General features: G+C 38.5%; 2 protein-coding genes across 4 annotated transcripts in view; one reads left to right on the top strand and one right to left on the bottom strand.

Annotated features, from left to right (window-relative positions):
• LOC306855272 (uncharacterized protein) overlaps positions 1-14,800 on the bottom strand; it is a 390,658-nt gene that overhangs the window by 245,453 nt on the left and 130,405 nt on the right. The gene's annotated exons all lie outside the window — the stretch shown is intronic.
• Positions 7,865-14,115, top strand: LOC306855249 (uncharacterized protein). Of its 3 annotated transcripts, none has more exons than XM_079393795.1 (3): positions 8,223-8,535; positions 8,760-8,911; positions 12,813-14,102. In XM_079393795.1, the coding sequence occupies exons 2-3, from the start codon at positions 8,827-8,829 to the stop codon at positions 13,871-13,873; spliced, it is 1,146 nt and encodes a 381-aa protein (XP_079249921.1). In that variant the 5' UTR covers positions 8,223-8,535; positions 8,760-8,826; the 3' UTR covers positions 13,874-14,102. The 3 variants fall into 3 exon arrangements, with proteins under 3 accessions (XP_079249920.1, XP_079249921.1, XP_079249922.1); XM_079393796.1 differs by having other exon boundaries at positions 8,245-8,381; XM_079393794.1 differs by having other exon boundaries at positions 7,865-8,911; positions 12,813-14,115.

Below are 14,800 nucleotides of genomic sequence, written 5' to 3'. Positions count from 1 at the left end.
TATTGAAAAGAGAAGTATCTTGTGTTTTCTGCTCACAAGTTAATGTCTTAATCTGTCGATTTCGTTACTGTGCTATTTAATAGTGTTTTCACTATATTTGGATTTTAATATCCAGTGCAGAGTTTGTCATACGGCTCGTTCAGTGAATCGCCGTAACACTGATTCTGTTCAAATCCCTATAAAATCATAAATGATTCCCTTTGAGCTAAATTAAACTATTTCTTTAAATTACGTATTAATATTATAAAATGTAATAAACCCCTACAGAGGCAACAGGGTGGGCTTTCCTCAAACCACCCTCAACAAGCTGCCAAAAGCTGCACCCCGTGGAAACATGAGGTGGATCAGGGATGACAGACTTCTCTTTGTGGAATGGAAGGACACAAGAGAAGTCCTGATGTGTTCTTCTTTTCATTCAGCCAATGGAGATCAGACTGTGCAAAGGAGGGTCAAAACTCCAGATAGGAAATGGACAGAAAAGACTGTTCCCATTCCTGCTGCAGTGTTAGACTACAATAAGTGAGTCAAAAAAAATTCTGGAATTGCAGATTTGCTGGAAATGAAGAAATGTTAATAGATATTTTATGTATTGATTATTGTTGTTTGCTTTACACACAGGAACATGGGAGGAGTTGATGTATCCGATGACCTCATTGGGTATTACACAGTGCTGCGGAAAACTAGAAAGTGGTACCACACTTTTTTCTACCACTTTTTGGACATTGCGGTGGTAAATTCATTCATTATCCACCAGCAGCTGGCTGCACTGCAGAACAAGAGGGCAAAAAAACCGAGAGAATTTTGAGAAGCTCTAGTTTGTGAGCTTGCTGACTGGTTGCCACCAGCTGCTCCACCTGCTGCTCCTGGTTCCCATCACTCTGCACACCACAGACCAAAGCACATTGCACAGCCCAAGCGTGCTTCTAGAAGGAAATGCAGAGCGTGCCACAAGAAAACCCCAGTCATCTGCTCTGCATGTAATGTGGCTCTCTGCTTCTTGCCACATCGAGATTGTTTCAACAACTGGCATGATAAAAATACCTTGTAGGTCTTATTACTTTTCACTCTTCCCATCACTCTGCACGCCACAGACCAAAGCTTATTACTGAAAAGTTGTAAATAATTATATATAGTGATGTACAGTTGTATGAATAGTTATTTATAGTAGTAATAGTAGTTGTTTCAACAGTATAATTGTATATCTTTGTATATTTATTTTATATTTTCATTGAAAAAAAAAAAACTATTAATGCACATTTTATACGGTTTTAAAATATTTTACATCTTGAACAGAATGTTTTGAATAAAAAAAAAAAGGATATCAATCTGTGTTGTGGTGTGAGGTCAAGTGGTAATCAAGTGTCCTTTAGGAATCATCAATTGTTCATGAATGTCACCTAGTGGCTTTTGTTGATATAGCAGCTTACAAAAATCTCATTTGTTGTGATATCAGTCTCAAATTTGGAACACAGCTTCTTTAGACCTATTGCTTTAATTTCATATAATTTTTAGGGTGAACCAAATTTTTATTTATATATTATTTTAATAAAATATAAAAGTTTTATTTCAGTACTTTTTTATTACAATAAACTTAAACAGCTATAACGTTTTTGCTATTTTTTTTTTTTAAGTGCAGACACCTGTGCAAGAAAAGTATCTTCTTTAAAACAAGACCAGAACGAGGATTATATTCAAAAGCGTTCCAGAATTATATTAATTTGAATTTCGACATTACCTTTGCAGGCCTACACTCAAAAATGGGCGTGACAGTTAACAGGTTAAACAAATTTTCGTTTAACATTTTGCTGTCAATAAATTCAAGATTCTTGACAAGATTAATAAAATAACAAATACAATTTTGTGCAGACCACACTTTTATTTGTTAGCCAATCTCTCTTTCAGTAGCGGAAATTTAAATGTGAGATTCTGGAAACGAGATCTAAATTTAGCAGGAACGGTCGGGTCGGGAAGAAAATTATTCAGAGCGGACAGCGGGTGAACAAAGAGTGAATATATCGCGGGAGAGGGTGGGTGCGGAATGTAACCTTGCGGGAGCAGGACTAAAAATACAGTCTCGCGCAGACCTCTACTCAGCGATATCTTATTTGCAAAGATTTGAAATAATTTTGGTTTATTTTTATTTGTTTTTTTGGTTTGTATTGCAATATCTGGCAACACTGCATCTCCGCCACTTAAACTGACAGTAATCAAAAAAGCCCATGGACAGGTTATTTCTGACAGGATAGCAAATTCGGTAAGGCAAATGCAAAAAATATGACGATATTATCTGTCATAAACGTTATCAACACTGTCAAAAACAGTAGCATTTAACACTACAGGTCCTTCAAGTAAACAACACACTAAGAAACAAAAGAAAATCCTGCATGCTACCAATACTTATAAATTTCAAAAACAATTTATTAGCAACGTTTTGATCTCCTGACCTTCACCGGGCATATTCATTCATACAGATGTGAGCTCAATCACATTGAATGAAAACCAATCACTGCAATAGATGCAATTTAAAAATGGAATCTACAAAAAAAAAAAAACTGTTACAGTTAGGGATGGGTATTGTAAGGAATGGTCTGAACGCACACACAGCTAACACCAGACTTCTTGACGCCGCATAGACGGCCCGCCCCTAAAACCTCCTGAGACCAGAAAAACATATATTTTGGGTTTTCGAGAGCCCTTGTCATTTGGAGGAACCCCACAGAGAAACCCCCCCCCCCCTGACTTCATGCAGTAAATTCAAGGACATATCGCAAAGGATGACGGTTTTACGGTCGACTCGAAATAAAGACAATTTCCAGACTTTCCAAACCAAAGACTTTTACGACCCTGCATATCACGCACATTCCAAGGAAACGCGCCTTTTCTGTGCAGCTGTATCTAACAAAGAGAACCACACCTTTGAATTAGAAACGAGTTTTAAAAGGGAACAAAGTATACTCGTTTCTGCTACGGAAACAAATTATACTCGAATACAAAAGCAATATAGACAATATAGTTACAACCTGTGTGAAGAATGTTTTTCTCTGTTTATAAGCTTGTTGCGTTATTTTAAACCTATGAGTGTCGTAATCTTCCAGAATGTATAAGTTACCTGATCACTAGATGTTTAGTTCGCCTGCTATTTGTGTCGTTTAGAATTTGAGGATCTGTTTATCAATGTATTTAACCCAGTAATATCCTCTGTGGTCACGTGTATTTTTGGTGCATATCAAAATATAAGTGTTTGGTTTCTTTAGAAAGCTAACCTTATGAAGAATATTATGGTTGAATGAAAATGATCCGCTTTATCAACCCGTGGTTACAATAACGGATAGAAACTTGCTTGCAATAATTTGTTTTATGTGATGAATAACTGACCAGATAATGTATGCGAAACACGCAGCTACGCAGGGCCAAATCGGCCCGTTAGAAACGGATACTCAACCATGAAAGTGGAGTTGGAGTTTTTGAAAACAACAGGAGGCCACGCACGCCTGCGAGTCTCTCGGTCTGCTCACGCGGCAACGCGCTTCTCACCTCTTAACACCACGGCTGAGTACTGCAAACGACCAAAGAACTTTAACATTAAATTTCTAAGACCTGAATCGCCTTCCTGAAAGCACGACCAACCACTGAAGGGCAACCGCGTCACACGACCAATCCGCACGCGATCCGTCTCAAGCAGAGCAGAGGACGGACATCACTTAAAGGAGGAAAAAGCCTGACTTTGAACCGAAGAAAGCCTGAACTGAACCGAACGCAAAAGACAAAGTAAGGCAAAATCTCTTTACTGACTGAAACCGGGACTCCTCTCTGTTGCTGTTTAAATATAGCATGGTTCTGTCTATGAGTTTCCTCAGGTTGAAAAGCTAGCATTAAAACCTAAGCCTCTCTCTCTTCAGATATAAACAACTCGCTCCCATTGCAACGTATGTGTGTGTTCATGTCTGTTTAGGTTGTGTATTAATGTTGTGTTAGAATAGTGAATAAAACTTTGACTTTATTAAGAAATCTTTGTCTGTGTTATGTGATTTAACATGTCGTAACTATTTGCCAAAAAGATCGCGTTTTACCTACGCTCAGGAGCTAACTTAGCTAACTCAATTTAACTATTTGATTTATTTTAATCGTTGGCCACGAATGAAATAAACAACGTGTTAAAAGATAACTGCTGTTATTAATGCTTGCTGGACAAGTCGTTAACAAGGCATAAGTTGTACATTCTGATTAATAACAATTAATCATATGAAGATCAACTCTTAAGAGTGATTCCCTAAAAGCTAAATAATAAAATAAATATATTTTTGTAGGATTCATTTCCTACAGTATCGTTAAGGTTTTAACGGTATTACTACTCTTATCGATACTGCTTATCGATCCGGTACTTTAACGGTATTCTTATCGGTACTTTTTGTTTTACTTTGTTTCTTTGTTCATATTCTTACAGTATCTTATCTTATGTATATAAAACACTAAAAATGCCTGCACTTCATCAATTTGTAAATGCACCAGTGTGCAGGTATTTTTAGTGTTTTATATACATAAGATAAGATACAGTAACAACATGAACAAAGAAACAAAGTAAAACAAACTGACAAATACAATAAAACAAACACACAAACGAAATGAAATAAACAGTGCTTTCATTTTTCCATGAAGGTCTACTAATATTAATGTTCAGGTAAGTAATAGTTACAAAAGTAATCAAATGTAAATGAGCACTGCATAGTTTTCACTGTATGTACTGATAGATTTATGTTTATTAAAGCTATAACGTTGTTCAGATTAAGAGCTGTGGGTGATTTTCTCTTTGCATTTTGTTCTTTGACTAACATTGATGGCTCAAGCTCCAGTCTGACACTTTAAGACAATATACTGACACGCATCGGATTTTCTCCCAACTGTTCTCGTCCACTTAAAACATAAAAGTGAAGACTCTCATAACCGGCCATTTTGACACATTGTGTGTGTATTTTTTGGCATATTTTTATGTGTTATTTCGACGCGCCCGAAGCTCAAAGTGTACTTGTCCGTTTTGGAGCACGCCGCCGCGCAGGCACACGCGCGCACACACATTTCAGCCTGGGGAACAGCAGATTGTACTTTCAACGTTTTACTATCAAATATGTCCTGCAATGTAGCAACAGTAAAGACGGCATTTTATAACAATCACTGATTGAGCTGATTCAGATGTTAAGTTTTGGTTCGGAGGAATGAATCCGCGCCGCTATGAAGGGAAGGGAGTTGTGCTCGAAGAAATGCGGCTATAATCCTTGGAAGCCAAAATCGAAAAAAAAAAAAAAATACTTAGCTTAATATAACAGCCACAGGCCTAAAGTGTGAGCAGATGTTTGAATAGTTGGTTCTCTCTTCTATCATAATTAAACAGGACTTTCATGTTGCGTGTGCTGAAGCTCCGCGTGAGCGCGATCTGGCTTCTGAATTGCGCATAGCAAAAATGCATCATAGACAAATGTTTGAATATTATTGCACATAAAAACAGCTGGCGACATATATATATATATATATATATATATATATATATATAGAAAGAGAGAAACTATAAATGTATGTGTGTTTTCTTAATTTCTCCAATACCGACAGAAGTACCGATAACGTCAGAGCTTATCGATACTCCTGTCTTTCATAATTTAGCCCCGAGACCGATTTAATACCGAGTTTCGGTACCCATCCCTAGTTACAGTCCCTGGGGAGTTATTAATAATTCTGGAGTAATAATTGTATTTGCTGCTATGGGTGGCCATAACAGGAGTTGTTTTCTGATGTCCTCCATGTCTTACTCCATGACCAGAAAAAATATATCAACATTATCTGTCGAATTACATTAAACAGAGTGAAACTGACTTGCCAAAAAGTTTGATTAAATGACTGCTGATAAAAAACAACTAGAAAACAACAAAATTTAAATGTTTAGCTAATCATTGACTCTTAAACCAGTCATGGAGATGCATCTTGTTCAGAATGTGTCTCTGCTGAGGATGAGACTGCAGACAAACACAAATCATCTGACAGCATTCTGATTTTGCTCTAATTGATTGTGAAGGTCGTTGTCTGTGGGATAATATCCATACACCATTTCAAACAGGATTATCCCTTGTGACCACACTGCCATTAGCTTTGCATGACTTCTGGTGGACAGTATGCTTTTGTGCCACTAAAGACTGACACACATTCACATTGAATACATATAGGATGTGTTTCTGTGAGATAATTAACAGAATATCTCATAACACTGAAAACTTCATGAACTCACAGAGTCGATCAGTTTGACCTCCAGGCTGTTCTGGTTCACCAGCAGGTTCTCAGGTTTGATGTCTCCATGCCTCGCTGGCTGCAGATCCTCTGTGGAGCTTCATGAAACTATTCAAGTCCATGCAGGGCATGTGCCGCTCCACGACCATGACGCAGTGGCCTGTGTCGTCCTCTCAGTCCAGCAGTTTAATGATCTGAGGAACACTGGGACCCTTATTGGTTATGAATGACATGCCAACCTCCATGGGGAGGCTTTTAGGATGACCAGGCTAAAAGAAAGGAAATATTTTGTATAGCGCTTTTCATTATGCAAATTGTTGCAAGCAGCTTTACAGAAAATTAAAACCTTAAGTTCATCTGTGTCCCTGTGCAGCGTGTCCCTTCATATATAAAGCCAAATCTATAATTGTTACGGGGCTGACGAGACGTGAGACGTGCGGATCCATATGCAAAGCTTTATTATAAAACATGGTCAGTAAACAGGCAGGGTCAGATATCGGCAAACAGGTATGGCAAGGGCAAGACAGAGCAATCCGTGGAGCAAGTGTGGGTCGACGATCGGCAAACAGTATCCAAAGGGGCAAGGCAGAGAGATAATCCAGAGACGAGAGCAATAGTCCAAACGGGGAGCGAACAGAGTCCAAACGGCAGAGGCTAAGGGTAAATCCAGTAAACACGGGCAGGGTCAGACACGGCAGGAAAACAAGGCAAGACTAGGACTATGACTATGGCTATGGCTATGGCTATGGCTATGGCTCTGTAAAGTTGCTATCGCTACGTGAGTGATAAATGCTAACAATACTCGGCCCTGAGCAAGAGCAAGTCCCAGGTTAAATAGTGAGTGCGTGATTGTGAAATGAGCATCAGGTGTGTGTGATGAGTGAATGGTGACAGCTGTGATCTGTGCAATGCATTGTGGGAACTGTAGTCCAGTGTGCTGTGTAGTGTGAGAGTCAATGTGGTGAATGAGTGACATCTGGTGGCGAGTTAATGGAAGAGCATGGCCAGGATTCGTGACAATAATGTTTAATAATTATATTTTCATGCTTTATTAATGATCAATTTATCATTTCTAAATTATTACGTTATTTACAAACCAGTTATTTAGGACTTGTCAGTGGTTCATAAGATCATTTAGAAAGTGTAAGTAAGTGATTAATAAACTATTTAAATGTAGATTTATAACTCTTATTATTTAGACGCATGATAATAGTTGCTCAGTGTGTTAATAAATGCTTTATTAACATATTCCTGCTGTAATTCATGATTAAGTCAGGTAGTTATAAAACATTTAGTAGTTGCCAGGCATCTATTTTTGTGAGCTCATCTAAAGCGAGGACTATTTATACGAGATTTAAAGACTCATTTATCTTCCAAACACAACACAGAGGGATAAAGAACACAAAAATATTTTATCAAGATGCAAAAAATAAATAAATTGAACAACTGTACAGTTGATAAAAAAAACTGCAATTTCATAGAAAAAAATAAAAAATTCAAGTGCAGTTGCAGTTTCATTTTTTTGCATCTTGAAATAAATATTTCTGAGTTCTGTATCTCTCTCTATGTTGTGTTTCTTTATTTTTTTCTGTTAGGAAGATAACTGAGCCTTTAAATCTCCTTTGTAATAGATATGCTTATAAATCAAGAACAATGCATTTATAGCTGTATTTATAAACTGCTTACTAATGACTATTAATGTTAGGACGCTTTATTAATGATTCATAGCGTGCAGTTATTATTATAAAGTGTTACGATTTATATAATAATTCCCTTCTTGTATGCTTGTTGTCTAATATTGTTTTTGCAGGCTCCCAGCTATTTAAAAACATTCAGATTGCTTTTCTGTTTTACTGTAAGAAACATAGCTTACATAGAGCTTGAATGTACTCTTTTCTCAAAATGATATACCGACATGTGATGTATTAGTAGTGTGTTTTTGTGGGAAGGACTTTTATTTTGGTGTGGCGTCGTGACGTCTTTTGTTTGTGCCGCACTGCGTCCGTGTGATTCGGCTGAAGACAGGGTTGAGTGTCAAGCGTTTGTGCTGTTTACATCGATTCAATACACTGCCAGCGATTCATTAATATTTTAATTGAGCGTTGTTTTGTGTGAGTAAAGCGCATGCGCGCGTGAATAAGAGAACGTTTTATCTTATATCGTGAATCAGTTTATAGTAAACACGACTTGCTCTCTGGCAGCTAGTGATGAGAGAAACCTGCTCAAAACAGATGTGTGATGACAGCTGCTGAAGTTGATGAAAGTGTAATATTCAATATCATTTATAACATATGAACTTTCTATATAATCTGTGTTCTTTAATTAGTAGTGATGCTTTTGATTGTCTTTATTTTGTATTTTTCAGGGGTTAATCATGGCATTCAGAGCCATTAACTATCCCTCTGACCAGTGCACTGACTACTGAACTACGGACCTGATGCATTAGTTGATTTATTTTTCTTTCTGTTAATTATTCTCATCTTACACAGAGTGTCTGAACACAGAGAAAAACTCCTGGTGAAGCAGCTGAGATCCACGTGACACACTATTATAAAGATGGCGTTTATTAAAGAGGAGAGTGAAGACGTGAAGATTGAAGAAGCATTCGCAGTCAAACATGAAGATAGTGAGACACAAACAGGTTGGTTTTCATTAATGTCTTATAAGAGGCTTTATTTGACTTGGAATGGGTCACATGCACGTGTAATATAGGTCATAAACCCCACCCTCTCCATGTGATCTCATGCGATGCGAGACAAACTAAAGAATCAAATGTCACTTCAAATCATTTTTTTTCCCAAAGATGGTTTTTGTCATTTAATGTAGATCTTATCATGCTGATTTATGTTCAAGTTTGCTTGTAGGTAGTTATAAAACAGGATGTGGTGTAGGGATGTCACGATACCACTAAAAGTACACGGTACTCGATACCATGGGGTAAAAAATAACAATAATACTTAAACATTAACTCCTTTATTTCAACTTTTTAACATTACATTAGTGTGCCTTCAAGTATTTAAAACAATACTGTGTTTAAAATGAAAATAACTAGCACAACTGCCTCCATGGACTCAAAAAGCCAAGCAAATTCACACCAGTAGCATTATTAACAGTACATGTTTGTAAAAAAGAAACTAACAGCACTTTGCAGACCTTCATGCAAACAAAAAACATGTTGTTAAGTCAAACGTAGTTGTTCTTTACAGGTTTCTTGAGAGGAAGACCAGTCTGGCCACGGTTTCAGGCTTCAGAGATGCTCTATGACCGGTTATCATGTTCCCACCTGCACTGAACACCCTCTCAGAAGGGGCACTGGTCGCGAGAATACAGATGTTTTTGCAAGTTTGCTAAGCCTTGGAAAGATTGCTTCATTAGCTTTCCACCAGTGAAGTGGGTCTGTGTCTGAATCTACATCAGGAGACATCAAATAGGCTGTTAGCTAGGGCTGGGCGATATATCGCATGCGTATCTCGTCAGTAAAGCCAGTTCCTTGATTAGTGCTAAATCGCCAACCTGTTTTCAAATGGAGCAGCATTTAATACACGGAGCCGTAGTTCACTGACAAGCTGCTCCATTTGAAATCAGGTGATTTAGCACTAATCAAGGAACTGGCTTTACTGACGAGATGTGCATGCGATATATCGCCCAGCCCTACTGTTAGCTCAGCTTTGACTGATGTTTTCTGATTGAATGACAGGTCGTGGTGCTGGTGCCGTTGTCTTAAAAAAGCTTGCCAAGGTTTTCTTCCTCTTAGCCCCAGCTTCTGTTCTCTGTTCTTCCTGTTCCACGTCCTGAGTCATCTGAACCGTTGTCTCAAGATTCTTGTCTGGCAACAAAGATGTCAGCTCTTTAACAACTTTTTGCTTGATTCCCTCCAACTTGTCATGGTCATTGTAAGTTGTACGGAGCTTGGGATCCATCAGAGAAGCTACGCTGAGGAGTTCATCTGTGACAGGGTCATTGTATTTGCAGTTGAGGTACTGCATTATTGTACTTTTGATGTGTTTTGTTAAATCTGTGTCATCGACTTGTGCTCGTAGAATGCTACTTTTAAAGAGATGGAGCACTGGGTTGAGGTATGAGACACATTTGCTTCACCCGGCAATGCATCAGTGAACTCTTGCAGCGGATCTACAGCTTTATTTATGGATTCCATGACATCGATGTCTTGCCACGTTGGAACAAGTTGCCAAGGACCCGAGCTATGGCTTTCTCCTGTTCTAAAACCCGCTCGACCATCTTTTGTCTTGAACCCCACCTGGTGGGGGTCTCCGTAATGAGCTGATGAGAAGCTAGGCCGAGCTCAGCCTGTACAGATGCAAGATCTCTTCTCTTTTTTCCAGCTGAAGGAAAACGCACTTACAACCTTCTTGCATACTGAAACTGCACGATGAACTCTGTTTTAACAAAACAAAATAGTTTTTAAAACAATAATAATCATAATTTCAGTTATTAATGAAATAAAAATGAACGTCTGAGTAACTGTGATTTTATTGCTTTCATTATTAAAGGTGCCATAGCATGCATTGATACAGTATTTAAAATTGTTCTCTGATATCTACATAGAAGGTATGTGGCTTAGGTAAGGGCAAAAAAATCTCCAGAAATGGTTTTACATGTCCATTTACAACCCTAGGATTTCTCCCTAGAATGAATATATGCAGCGGCAGTTCTTACCACACATTTTACAAGATCAGATGCTTGTCAGTGGTGCTCAGGGTCATCTTCAGTCATCTCTCCTTACTCTGTTTATGTGGGAAGTGAAATCTTATATACTGCCGTGTAACAGGCTACCGCTAGCACGAAGCTGACCATGTCCCTTTAGTGGCTCGCGTTATTTTATTAGAACGCGTTATTTGTTTTCCGTGCCTTTCTGAATACAGACACCAACTCATCCCTGCACAGCCTGGAACATAACATTTATTTCCATGATCTGCCATTTTCACTGTTGTCCTCGCTTGTTTCTTCACAATACCTGCAGAACTTACGATGGCCTAGAAAATGGGCGGTTATATGCAAATGTTGGGGGTGCAACTATTAGTGATCCTGATTGTAACATCACAGTCGGTGTTATGTTCTGATTCGTCTATTTTTCAGTGGTCTTTTTACATAAGGAGGAAACAATGGCGTTTGAGGCTCACGGTATGTCATTTCCATGTACAGAACTCTTATTATTCAACTAGGTAAATGCAGTTTTCTATTCTATGGCACCTTTAATCATATATACCAATGGCATTGTGAAGATGGGTCCAGCCCTTCACCTTGTTCGTTCCACTGTCAGTGGTCACGCACACTTTTCGATTCTCCACAAGCTTCCAAGAAGCCAGTGCATCTTTAAGCCCTTGACCAATTATTTCCCCAGTATGATCGTCAGGAAAATAACATGTCTGAAGGCAAAAACTTTGCAGTTTCCATTCTGCATCAACATAATGACTCCACAGGACAGTCGTCAAGATGCCTTCTCAAGCTGCTCCACTACTTTTTCATGTGTTTCAGTGTACATTTGGGGAATAGCTACGTCTTTGAAATATTTGCGGCTTGGCAACTTGTATCTTAGATCAAGAGTGTGTAGCATTTTTATGAACCTTGGCTTTTCGATGATGTATATGGGAACCATGTCCTTAGCGATATGAAACGCCACAGCATCTGTAATTTCTTGCCATCGGGGGGGCCTTTTTGTCGTATGGAATGGCATTCGAAAATGATACCGCTAATGACATCTGGTGTTTTACAATTTTTGGTAGAGCTGTTACACTTGGACTAGGCCTGTTTCATCTCTTAACTTTGAGCATTTGGTGTCTTTGTCGCAGAAGTTGGAATAAATTAGTGGTGCTACCACTGCCGGTTGCAATGGACTTTCAGCATATTCTGCATTTGACATAAGTTTGTTCAACGTCTGACCTCTCAAATTCAAACCACAGAGGAAACGTTACTACCTTTCTTTGGCACAAGGTCATCCTGACGTGAAGAGCCATCCGTCTCCATGATGTTAGCCACTATTTCTATAGCCTATTACGTTCATGCTCTTACGCGTGAGTGGTTAATTAGACACCCCATCATATGGTCGGACAATATTGTCTCTTAATTATGCCATTGGTGCAATGATAACGTACCTAATTTTATTTTTATTTTTTAGAAAAAATTGCGATACCTCGATTTAAGAAATTCAATGGTCTTAAAATTTGAATTAATTGAAAAAATCAAAAGAATCGCCCAGCCCTACTGGATACCAATTCAATGCAGAGCAGGAGAGGTGTTTTTGGGTACAACTGAATGACTGACGCACCATAATCGTGATTTGAAGAATACTCTGGTCTGAATCCAGTTACACTACTTCAATAGTCAAAGTATTATCCACAGGCCATCATTTTTGATATCATAATGAACGTGATGGATTATAACACAATAGAAGTTTGCAAAAGTACTGAGGAACAAGGCAATTCAAAGCTTTTAATTAGTTTTGATGGTATAAATGTCTAATCGTTTTGACGCATTGTGCCATTAAACTAGGGTAAACCTGTATTTGTCTTTATTCACATTAGACCCGATGGTGCTGAAAGAGGAGAGTCAAGAAGACAAAAATCAGCATGAGGAATATTGTGATTTCAAAACTGAAGAAAATTGCTCACAGACTGAAAAGATTTTGTCCAAAAAAAGAGCTCGAAAGAACACAACCGGAAGTAATTTCACCTGCTGTCACTGTGGAAAGAGATTTGATCAACAAGAAAATCTTAAAGTCCACATGCGAATTCACACCGGAGAGAAGCCTTACACCTGCCAACACTGCGGAAAGACATTTTATCAACAAGGAAACCTTAAAGTCCACATAAGAATTCACACTGGAGAGAAGCCCTACACTTGTCAACACTGCGGAAAAAGTTTCAACAAGAGAGGGAACCTTAAAGTCCACCTGAGAATTCACAATGGAGAGAACCCTTTCACCTGCCAGCAATGTGGAGTAAGTTTCACTCAAAAAGGAAGCCTTAAAATCCACACGAGAATTCACACAGGAGAGAGTCCTTTCACATGCCAAGAGTGTGGAAAATGTTTTATTCGAAAAGGAAGCCTTAGAAGCCACATAAGAATTCACAATGGAGAGAAGCCTTACCCCTGCCCACAATGTGGAAGGAGCTTTACACACAAACCAACCCTTAATGCCCACATGAGAACTCACACTGGAGAGAAGCCGTTTGTTTGTGCTCAGTGTGGAAAGAGTTTCCGATATCATTTAAGCCTGAATAACCATATGAGGACTCACTCCAGCGAGAGCTGTTTCAGATGTCTGCAGTGTGGAGAGAGTTTCACAGACAGGAAACACCTCAAGAATCATGTAATAACTCACACTGGAGAGAAACCATACATGTGCCAACACTGCAGCAAAACCTTCAAAAACATAGCATCTCTTGATAGCCACATGAGAGTTCACACTGGAGAGAAGCCTTTCACCTGCCCTCAGTGTGGAAAGAGTTTCACACTTAAAGGAAACCTTAACATTCACATGAGGATTCACACTGGAGAGAAGCCTTTCGCATGTCTTCAGTGTGAGAAGAGTTTCATGTATAAAAGAGACCTGAAGCGCCATTTGCAAACTCATTCTGCATAGAAATTCGAGTGGTTTTCAGTGTGGGAAAAGGTTTAGAAAAATAAGCAATTTTCAAATAATTTGTGTATTTACTCTGGAGGAGTATTATTTTTGATCAGTGCAATAATTTTTATTTTATTTTTGTGTGTTCTTTATTGAACTCCTGTGAAAAGAGTTTTAAAGTCCCCCCTGTAGTCAATAATTGTATCCTTCAAAAGTCATTTTTGAACATTAAAATGACAAACTGTTTTTTTTTTTTCTTTGAAAATATTTCCTTCATGCCTTAAAATAGCTTGAATGTAACTCTATGCTAGGGTGGAGCAAGGGAGGAATTATGTTCCTACAGTCCTACAGTGTCCAATATACCTAGTAAGACCTTGTTTAGCTAGTTCAGGTGTGTTTAATTGGAGGTGGTACTAAATTCTGCAGGACATCGGCCCTACAGGAGCAGGATTGGACACCCCTGCTTTACGCCCTTGTTTCATTTAGTATACATGGATACATGAACATGCAAATTAGTCTCTACCTCCACTCAATCACATCAGCTCTGTCAGCCTGATCCAATCGTTCAACTGTAGTAACACCGGTTACATCACCGTCCCTCACCCTCACTGTCACACTACAAGCGACACCCATCGACAAAGCTACACGATCCCATTCATTTCAATGGAGAGATTTCCGGCGACAGCAAGCGATAGCAACCGGATGGGGTATGTCCAGCAACGCAACAAAGTTCAGAATCCTTCAATTTTATGCAAATGAAGGGCGACTTTCGGGACTTCTACTCTATTGAGCAGTCAGTATTGACTTGTTTCCACCGAGCTGTACAATTTTTGTTGTGTATAGATCAAATTAGAAAATGTATCTGAAATGTACATTTTCAAATTATAATGAATTTATATAGCATTTAACACTATATGCTCAAAAGACAGACAGTGATTAAACTAA

Source organism: Barbus barbus (assembly GCF_936440315.1).
Source record: "Barbus barbus genome assembly, chromosome: 3".
In the NCBI taxonomy this organism is placed as follows: domain Eukaryota; kingdom Metazoa; phylum Chordata; class Actinopteri; order Cypriniformes; family Cyprinidae; genus Barbus; species Barbus barbus.
Note: the sequence above shows the minus strand (reverse complement) of the source record. Positions and strands in the feature narration are given on the sequence as shown.